At 42.5% G+C, this 10,134-nt stretch overlaps 1 protein-coding gene across 1 annotated transcript in view; it reads right to left on the bottom strand.

Moving 5' to 3' along the window:
• rftn2 (raftlin family member 2) overlaps nt 1-10,134 on the bottom strand; it is a 27,615-nt gene that overhangs the window by 4,076 nt on the left and 13,405 nt on the right. The window contains exons 2-5 of the mRNA XM_008437774.2: nt 4,732-4,912; nt 2,695-2,803; nt 2,413-2,581; nt 1,589-1,807 (exon numbers count right to left, since the gene is read on the bottom strand). Coding sequence (XP_008435996.1) covers nt 1,589-1,807; nt 2,413-2,581; nt 2,695-2,803; nt 4,732-4,912 — 678 coding nt within the window. The remainder of the gene's footprint in view (nt 1-1,588; nt 1,808-2,412; nt 2,582-2,694; nt 2,804-4,731; nt 4,913-10,134) is intronic.

Below are 10,134 nucleotides of genomic sequence, written 5' to 3'. Positions count from 1 at the left end.
CACACACACACACACACACACACACACACACACACACACACACACACACACACACACACACACACCTCAACTTTGGGTTTTGATGATTTGCTCCACTGATTCCCCACCAGGGGGAGCTCTGACTGCAGTAAACACAAGACGTGTTATTGTTAGCAGTGGATGAACCTCAAATAAGTGTAGCTGAGTGTGATGAGTTAAAATGACCCAGTTATTAGAAATAGGTTGACAGCTCCCATGAGTGTGTTTGAAATGAGGGGATCTAATAAAGGTTTGTTCCATTCATCTACTGCAAATATCTAACTAGGTTACATTTTTTCTTTTATAAAAGTTACATGCTACAGCTTTAAAACAAAGTTGTTAAAAATGTTCCATGTGTTTATAATAAGTACAGAGAGCCTCTGTGTGTGTGTGTGTGTGTGTGTGTGTGTGCGTGTGTTTGAGCCAACAGAGGCTCAGGAAGTCCCATCAACCCGTTTCTTTCCCATTCCTTCCAGATTCCTACACACAAAAATCAGCCACTTCCTGTTTTGTCTCCTCTCTCTCCCCTACTGGATCTAAAATTGGAGCGTCCTCCAGACCTCAACGACCTCACTTCCTGTTGCTTGTGCCGAACAGCTGACATTTGCATCATACACCAGATGCAACGCTCACCCCTGTGAAGCCAGTAAATAAATAAATAACATCCTGACCTCTTGGGTCCAAACAAGGACGTGTCCAGGAGCAGCAGAGGGGCAGCCTCTCCCACCTGAACAGTAGCAGAGATCCCAAAAGCTTTGCAGCAGTCATCAAGGCTTCCAGCAGGCTACAGGGGCTGGGAAAAGTTCCCAACTAACATGCAGATGATTAAAACATTCGCCTTCCCAGGAAGCACYCCTCTGGAACGACTCCAGAGTATGTCAGGAATCCGATGCATGCATGGAAGCAGCTACGGCGTCCATTTTATGCTTTCATTTAATGAAAAGGCCTCCTGAGAACAATAAAAAACTGGACCCACCAAGCTCTCATCAGTTCTCTTCCTTAACTTGATCCTTACTTGGGTTCAAATCATGACAACACACTGCTGATTCAACAGTGTGGCCTTTTCTGGCGACTGGACAAATTTAAATCAGTTAAAATCTAGAATACGGAAAAAGTCTGGACAGGATTATTACAGATTAAATACAGACCCTGTCCTAAACCCAGAATAAAAAGAAGCTAGAGGTCCACAAAACAGTGAAATGTAGATTTTTGAATGAGCGCGTTTTGTTTTTCTCAGGTGCATTGGGTGTTTTCGATGTGGGCTACGTGGGCAGTTGCCCAGGGCAACACCAAGGGAAGGGGCGCCCAGGAATAAGAAAATAAAAGACATCTTTGTACGTTGGTTGTGCCCTGAACAAGTTTGCTACAAGTTTTCCTTGCCTTCTGCTACAAAAACCCCCCCCCAGATAATTGCTTGCATTTTAATTGGTTGGGGGGCGGTAGAAGGAGGGGCTTGCCCAGGGCACCATTCCTGTTAGAACCACCACTTACCTGAAACTTTTCTCTGAAACAGTTTTGCTAAGGGGGCTAACCCCACCATCCCTCCATGCTTGTGCAGCTTCAGACCAACCTTTGGGTGTATCCCAGTACACGAAGGAGTCGACCAGCGACCAGCCTTTACGGTAGTAAGCAGCGGTCARCTCCAGCCAGTCGGCCTCCAGCGCAGTGACCACTTGGCCCTTTCTGGAGACCCGCATAGAAAGTGCTCCCTGGTGGTACTGACAGCCCAACGAGTCCAGAGGAGCGCAGCCTGGGGGCCAGGAATGGAAGAAGACCAGCAGCTTCAAGTCTTGAGGAGCAGACAGGAAATGTGGGTTTATGAGCAGGAACAGGTGCTTTAAGCTTTACATGCATTACAACAGAGCTCTTTCGAAATCYAAGAATCCTTCTTTAGTGACTTGTTTGAAATGTTGCTTTATTTACATTGCCTTYGGATATTTAATTTTTGCCCTAACACCCTGCTGAACAACAGAGAGTAAATCCAGCTAGTGGTGGCCATTTTTATGTCAATTATCGTGATAAATTTTGGCATTATMGCAATTCTGATTTATCGCCACAAATTCCAATTAATGACGTTTAAAACCCCTCCAAACTGTCCATATTTTCGGCATCGTTAGTTTTACTATTTGCTCTGTTTGTTCAAAAGTATCAATAAATAATTAATGAGCAAATATAATTAAATGYGCAATTTAGCAACGCAAATCACACTCCTTTATGCGAACGGCGTCCTAAAGAAGACCAGAACCAATGGGAATAATTTTCTAGTGGTGTATTTGTGTTTGTGTGGCTATAATTGCTGCGCTAGCAAACAGAAACTAGTAGTTCTTGTTGTCACGTTTATCGTTTATTTATCACGAAAGCACCACAGTAAAAATACTATAGGTAGGGTCAAACCTGGACTGAAGGTGTGCTCCTCCTGCTCTCTGTCTCCAGGCGGTGTTTGGGGCGGCGTACGAGGCGGGGAGCGGCAGCCTCTACTGGGGCTGAGCCCGTTGATGACGCCGCTCACCTGCTGCAGGACGGAGCCAACGAACTGAACGCCTCCTCGTGCGCTGCTGTTCACCTGCAGGACGCACGTCACACGCGAGCTACGTTAGACCCAAAGCGTCCGTGGCTTTTTTTTATTTTTTTACTGAGGCTGAATATTCAGAGGTGTGGTTCAAGGAGCTGTCTGACCCTGTCAATCAGCGCCCGAACCGTGTCGCTAGTTAGCGAGTCCCCGGGTAAAGGCCACTCCTCCACCCTCAGCACCGGCGCGCTGTGGCACGTGGACGCAATCTGGTTGCTGAAAGCACCAAAAAAATAAAAAATAAAAAAAAATTGTCAAACTCAGAATTTGGTAAATAAAAACCTGCCCAGAGAGAACCTACTGAGAATCTACAGGATCAGATMAATTCAGTGGGGGTAAATAACTGTTTTATTTGTACTATTTTTTCCACTGTTTGTTMGATATCAAGACATTTGAAAATATGATTAAATTCAGTTACTGTCTGCAGTGTAAGAGGAGCTTAAACTCGATGAAATCTGCGTGGCTTCATTTCAGAAAACTTAACTAATTTGAATACTAAAGTGACGTTAAGTGCACTGTCTGATAAATACAACAGTATTTTATGACCACTGTAGATGGGGGGTGGCGGAAAAGGAAGAGTCAATTTCTGCCAAGAAAAAAATCAGAAATTTTTAGATTAATCTCAATGACATTTCTGAGTTTTAAAAGTCTACAATTTGCTAGAAAACACAAACATTTTCAGATTCAAGAAATAAAAATGTCCAACTTTTGGAAATTCTCAGTTAGAAAAGTCAAACACTTTTGACTTTTGGAACTCAGAAATGTTCTTAATTTTCAAGAAAATTCAGAAATGTACTCCTCTATATTTATTTATTTATTTTATCTACAATGGCCCTAACGTATGCCGTCGTAGATAAAGAATTAGACTGGAAGGAATGTAATTGACTTGGAATCTATCTGTGCAATTGCCCTGAATTGATCTTGAAAAAGGATCTTGGGAAAATTTTTGTGATGAATTCAGGTTATATAAATAAACTGAATTTAATGAAATGAGTCTGAATTGATAGAATGGATGGAGCTACACATACGGCAAACCTGTAAGAAAACCTGCTAGAGGCTGCAGACGACTAGTGAGTTGGGTGGAGGACAATGATCACAAACACACAGGCAGAGCTCAGATGGAATGGCATAGATCAAAGCATGTTCATCTGCTAAAATGGCCTACTCAAAGACCTGGATGGATATCCATCTAGAGCTACAATGGAATGGTTTAGATTAGTTTTTGTTGTTTTTTTTTTAACAATTACCACCTCAAAGTTTCCCAAGTATCACCATAATAACGTGACTAACACCATTTTAAGACAGCAATAAAACAGAACCTCCCGGCTATTTGTTCMATTTGAACCAAGAAGTCAAAACTTCTTGGGGGGGAAAAAACAAAACAGGAGGGCCGTCTGAAGTCTGAGTTCTATATWCCAGCTGCAAAGTTGAATATATCCCAGCAATCCACAGCTCTAAATCCAACATGGCTGCCACAAATCTATAGCTCAATAGCTTTACATCACAGTTTAGCTTACAGTGTTTGATAAGCCTTGAATTCATTGTACGAATGTTTGACCTACTGATTGCAGCTCATGTGATACTGGTGACACTTGTACCACAGCGTCAGAACCATCTATTCATATGTTAGACTGGCCCAGTCAAAGCAGAAGAAAGGACAGAGAATTCAGCTGTAACATGTCCAAAACARCTACAGACATACACCAAGCAAAATGTAGATTTTGTAAATATTGTTTCAAGGTTTTAAAACTTAAAAAAAAAATTTTTTTTATCAGTTTCATTTCATTTCACAAGGCGGTGCTGCTCTGTGTTAGTTGATCACACAYTACACATTGTCTCTTTCTTACAGTAAATCCATGATAGTTACGGCATYGCAGCCAACCCACAATCRGAGTYCAGACACTCTGCCTCCTCATTGGCTGCTCAAACTCCCCTGTTGTTGAGTGAATTTCTAGCCAATAGAATCCGTAGAAAATGCAACTCAAACCAAAACATTTCTTCCTCCTCCAGTTTGACCTCCATCTGAGACGTCCTATTAAATATGCAGCTGACCTCATCTATCTTTCATCATCTCGCTCCATGGCACAGCAGTGACTGTTGGTTGGGGCGGGGGGTGTCTGTTCGGGTCAGGGGGTGGGGGGTACCTGGGTCTGGGACGGGCCAGGACGGCGCGGTAGAGCAGGCTGAAGGGCACCGAGCGGCTCCGGCCCAGGGACAGGATGATGGGGTGGAGGGCAGCCAGGACGTAGCCATGGGTGTAGAAGGACTGCAGGGCCTGAGGCAGCTCACACAGCGAGGACACATACTGGATGGTAGGACGGCTGCCTGTAGGGACACACAGTTAGGCCAGGTCAGGGGTCGGCAACCTGAGGCTCTTTGGACCTCCAACAATGGCTCTCAATATCTTTGACTAAATATGCTAAATATGCTAAATATGCTGAAGAACTAGATTATGTTATTATTAAATACAGATATAATAGCAAATGCAGGTCTTTAACTGTAATTCCTCTTTTATCATGGAATAATTGCACTGAATAGGAAACTATTTTCTGACATAATGTCTAGGCTTCAGTCAGGCTGTGAGAGAGCAAGGCTTAATGCAGATAACAGGAAGGCTGAATTCAGCAACAAACTGTTAGCTGTTTTAACAACGCTAATAATGCTAATCACAAATATAACATGCTAAAGCCAAATGAAAATGTCTTTGTTGTAACACTGTAAAAGCCTGTTTTAAAGTGAATGCTCTCTCATACACTGAAAAAACAAAGCAGGTGATGACACTTAAAATAAATTGAAGTAATTTGTTACAAGCAATCAAACGAAGTTTCTCCCAAGAAAACATACTAAGTTTATAAAGTTCTCATGTTAAATAAACTTACATAAATTAAGCTCGACAAACTTAATTTATGTAACAAATTAACTCGTCTTTTTTTTTTTGAAGTTGGCGCTCTGTTCTTGTTTTTCGGTGTGCAGCAGGATGTTACCTCTGCTCCTAATTAATACGAAAGCTGCAAAAAATATTTACGGAGATATTTATATAGATGCTAAAGAGAAATTTAAATAGGTTTAAACCAGTTTAACATGTGTGCTGTTTTTTTTTTTCATAAAAAAACAGCACACAGGTATGCTGCAAAAAATATTTTATGCAGCTTTCCTATTATTTAGGAGTTTTTATATGAAAAAAAAACAGCACACAATCCTGCTCTCTACTTATGACACTGAAAAAAGAGACATGATGCCCCAACTTTTAAAAAAAATGTGTTTGTGTTCCTTTTAAACGAAATAAGTTTGTCAAACTTACTTTATTTACATTTGTTGAACATGACAACTTAATAAACTTAATATGTTTAGTACTTACTTGGGTAAATGTCTCTGAATTTTGTTAATTTGTTATCAAATTCACAAATCTTTTTATGTTGGATCACCTTTGCATTTCTCCTTTAATGCATCTAAAGATCTGAATGTTTCCTTTTTCCTTTGGTAATCAAAGCAGTAATTACTGTCGTACACTTCTTCCACTGGGACTTCTCTTTGAGTCGTTCTCTGGTTTTTATTTCAGGCTCAAACAAACCTGGAGTCAAAGTAGTGATTGAAGCCCAGCAGTTAAACTACACAGGGATTATTTTTAAAATTTTAGTTGATTGCCTGTTTTACCAGGATGAAAGTGAAAGCTCCAGAACATGGGCCTAAGTTAACATAAGGTCTGTAAACAGTGTGTGTGTGTGGGTGTGTGTGTGTTTTAGTGGGAGCATTCCACACAACAACACCCCCACCGCTCTCTAACCAACAAACAACCAGAGATTTGGGAGTCCGGCGCACAGCTGACATCACTGTGGTCTCACTGGTTCCCATTAGACCCAACCAGTTAAAGATGGAGCTGTGGGCAAATACGGCTGCATTTTACTGGAATTCCTGTGGGCTTTACCGCCGCTTCAAAGGTAGATGAAGCAGCGTTGGATTCAGGTTGCAAGTCAGACGCTGGAACATGGAGGGACTGAGAGAAACCAGGAACCGTCACATGGAGAGGACCCGGGGTTCCTGCACATTTTAAAGTGTTCTAAATTTCATCAGTGCTTTTGAACACGGCAGGAAACTGAATACAAACATTATTTGGGTTTTGGTATCAATTTCCTCCGACAGATCACGAAAGAACCCGGTGCTAAAAAGTGATTTGTGATTCAGCAGGACGTTTCACAGGTAGTTAATTGATAATCGATTTTATTGCCCGGCAGCCCCACACTGATGACGGATTATCAACCAGCAGAGTTTGGGGTTGACGCCAGAGGAAGGGGGGCGACCTTCGCCGCAGTCAAACCCTCCCAGGAGAGCCGTGATGGCTCACCAAAACACATCCACACCAGGCTTTTATTCCGACATGTCGCTTTCCTCCTCCACCTCCTCTGCCTCCCAATGCCTGCCTGACCCGTCCACTCGCACACTGAGCCCTCTGTTCAGAGCTGCGTGGGAGAAAAGTCGAGTGGAGGAGGAGGCGGAGGAAAGGAAGAAGAGGGGAGGGGGTTACAGAAGAAGGAGGTAGTTTAAGGGGAGCAGAGAAACAGAGAGGGGGTGACAGAGCTGAGGGAGGTTCAGAGCCAAGGACCACAGTTTATGAGCGCTTCTGTGAAGGCCAGCAAAAGAGGGCGTTGCCTGGCAACGAGGAGCAAGAAAGCAACAGTGTAACATATATATAAAGCAACCATATATATATATATACATAAAAAAGGATCAACTCTACCCAGCCAAGGTTTTGTGGACATCGTCCCACAAATGTGGGACATAACTGTAAACAAGAGACAATAACTTGAACCTCTGTTTACACCAACACATCAACAAGCATGACTTACCCCTCAGAGGGGCAGAAACCTCAGCTAAAAGGACGAGCTGCAGTAATAACAGACACCACAGAGCACATCTGTAAACCTTTGGAACCTCTGCACATCTGTGGAGCCTGGTTCTGTTCTGTGATGCACGGCCGCGGACAAAAGCTTTGGCAGAGACACACACGCATGTCGGGTTTTTGGTGGTTTTCTTTTTTTATTATTATTATTTGTTTCCATGGTGAAAAAGCAGAACATTTATGTAAAGAGTCAGGGTTTTTTAGATTAGACTGTTCCGTTTCATAACGTTGGTAATATGTGAAGCCACGACGGCTGCACTCTGCTATCAAAGCAGCTGTTGTTTTTTATTTCAATGAATAGGAAGTTAGCTGGTGGTTTTGAGCCACGGTAAAATTATTGATGGATGCATAATTTCCGTCCTACTGGGCCAGGCTGTTTGTTACAGTGGCTATTTTTTCTAGTCACACAATTAGCCTGCTTAGCTGAGCATAGCCTAACTGTATTATTATTATTATTAAACACCATATACATCAACCTGCCAATGAGAGTAGAGCAGAAAATGAGCCACTTGGCTATAACACCATGCATTTACATGTAAATGTTAATTAATATGTAACGTGCATTTAGTYCAACTCTAGTTAGTTTGCCTGGAAAGTCCGGTTTGTTTGGGTCCAATCAAACTCTGATCCTCCTATGAACATTGGACTCTGTTCAGTTGAGGTAAACTCTGGCGCGCTGCGAAAATGTGAACATATGTGAATCCCAAGCAAACCAGAGATCGCTCTAAAAGCAGGAAACAAACTATAACACAGGACATTCTGGGTAAATACAACCAAAACAAATGAACATGTCTAAGCGCTGCCGGGAGAAATGACTGGACGTCCCAAAGACTTTTTCTTTCCGGTCACAGCTGCCATGGGTGATGAGCCGTTAAAACAAGCTAATCCAGGTCTAACTAAAGTATTCGTGCTACTTCTGTCTATTGTTTTAGATCACTGCATCAACTTCCTGTTGTATGTCATTCACGACTCCTCCGGAGTCACGCAGACGAAGAAAGCGGTTCCGAGTTACCTTTCCCTGTCCTTGAAAGCTGCTCTAAATTTATTATGTGCAAAACTGACTTTAATCTGAAATAATCCAGGACTGGATCCTGAGATCAGACAGAGATTAGAGGCAGACGGAGTGGCCCGAGGCCCAGCATGTCTGACCACCTTTCAGAAGATTACCAAACACCTCGGCGTCAGGTTAAACCATTCCACCCTGTAAATCCCTCCGTACTGCCCCATCCCATGCAGTCGTCCTCGCCTGCTATCATCTACACCCTTCATGTCGCCCGTTAACCCTTGGTTCCGATCAAAGTGCCTGTGCGACGGGGCCGTGTGCACAGGAACACGAAGGCCGAGGCTTCAAGGACCATCTCGACCAGGGGTAAGGCGGACGCATTTTGCTAAAATGGATTGTATTGTTGCACGCTCTGTTAATCAGAGAGCTCCTACCGCTCCATGAAGAGCAAACTGGAAGTGACAGTTTGAGGGAACCGATTAGAGAAAGGCCTTCATGTGTCACAGAAGAGTGCAGACCACAGAATGGATACAAATAACCCCCCAACGAGCATGAAGCGATGCCTAACAGCACTGGGTTTACAGCCTAAATGATCCCTTAGCACCACAGGGTGAATCACAGAGGTGGAGTTAAGGCCCGAGTCCCTTCAAAGGGGGAGAATGATGTGTTTTCCAGCCAAATAGTACCGTTTTATAACACTACGTTACCCTCAGTTGTTATACAAATGCTGTATATGTGATATATAACTTAAAAGAAATTTGACTTCATAATTTAACGTCTTAAAATTGGGCCTGTGTCTCTTTAAGGAAGTCCAGTTCTTTTTGAAACTCCACCTTCATCACTGTATCTCCTATAATGAGCTCACCAGATGCTCAGTTCCACCAGGTGTTTGCTAATTGCTGCTGGCTAGTCTGAAGGAGCTGAATGGGGAAGTTGTGGGGTAGGGGGCTGCTCTATGTTTCAAATTTCAAACAATCATTAGCTCAATTTCCATTGACCATATTACTGTGCAATTTTACATTTTGAAAATAAATTTACTAATGAAAAATTTTGAGAAAACACGTTTTTTGATCTACCGTTTTGGTGCTACGAGATGGCACCTGTTTTGGCTATATTGAAATTGGTTCATCTTGCAAAATTACAATGGAAACTTTTTTTTTGGCATCACACAGGTCACATGATCACCAACCTGATGTTGAAACCTTGAAGAAGAAGACAGGAAGTGAATGGAGGACGATGGCGCGGAAAGTTTTTTAATAACTTATTGCGTGAACATATTCATTCACGTGTGATTTTAATTCAGTTTCTCATTTAATGCGAATGCTGCAATTGTCAAATTGGGCAGCACCTGGAGAAACTGTTCCATACAGAACTAATGTTGGCACCTTAATGGTAAACAAGACAAGAGGTAATCCCTCAGATTGATCACTCTTAAATCCTCAGAGCTCCACGTCCTGTTGGTGTGGACAAAAGCAGAATGATCTAAGTGGCTATTGAGCTGAGGCCACACTCAGCAGTCTGCAATCAAGAGATCAATAGCTTTGAATATCCTGCTGGAGTCCAGATGCTTCCTCCCCTTCACAGAGACACAATATGGATACCATTTATTCTATATACTACAGTATATAGAATAAATGGTATTCTATA

The sequence above is a fragment of the Poecilia reticulata genome, linkage group LG2 (assembly GCF_000633615.1).
Source record: "Poecilia reticulata strain Guanapo linkage group LG2, Guppy_female_1.0+MT, whole genome shotgun sequence".
NCBI classification, from domain to species: domain Eukaryota; kingdom Metazoa; phylum Chordata; class Actinopteri; order Cyprinodontiformes; family Poeciliidae; genus Poecilia; species Poecilia reticulata.
The sequence above is the reverse complement of the archived record's forward strand: the minus strand, read 5'-3'. Positions and strand labels throughout refer to the sequence as shown.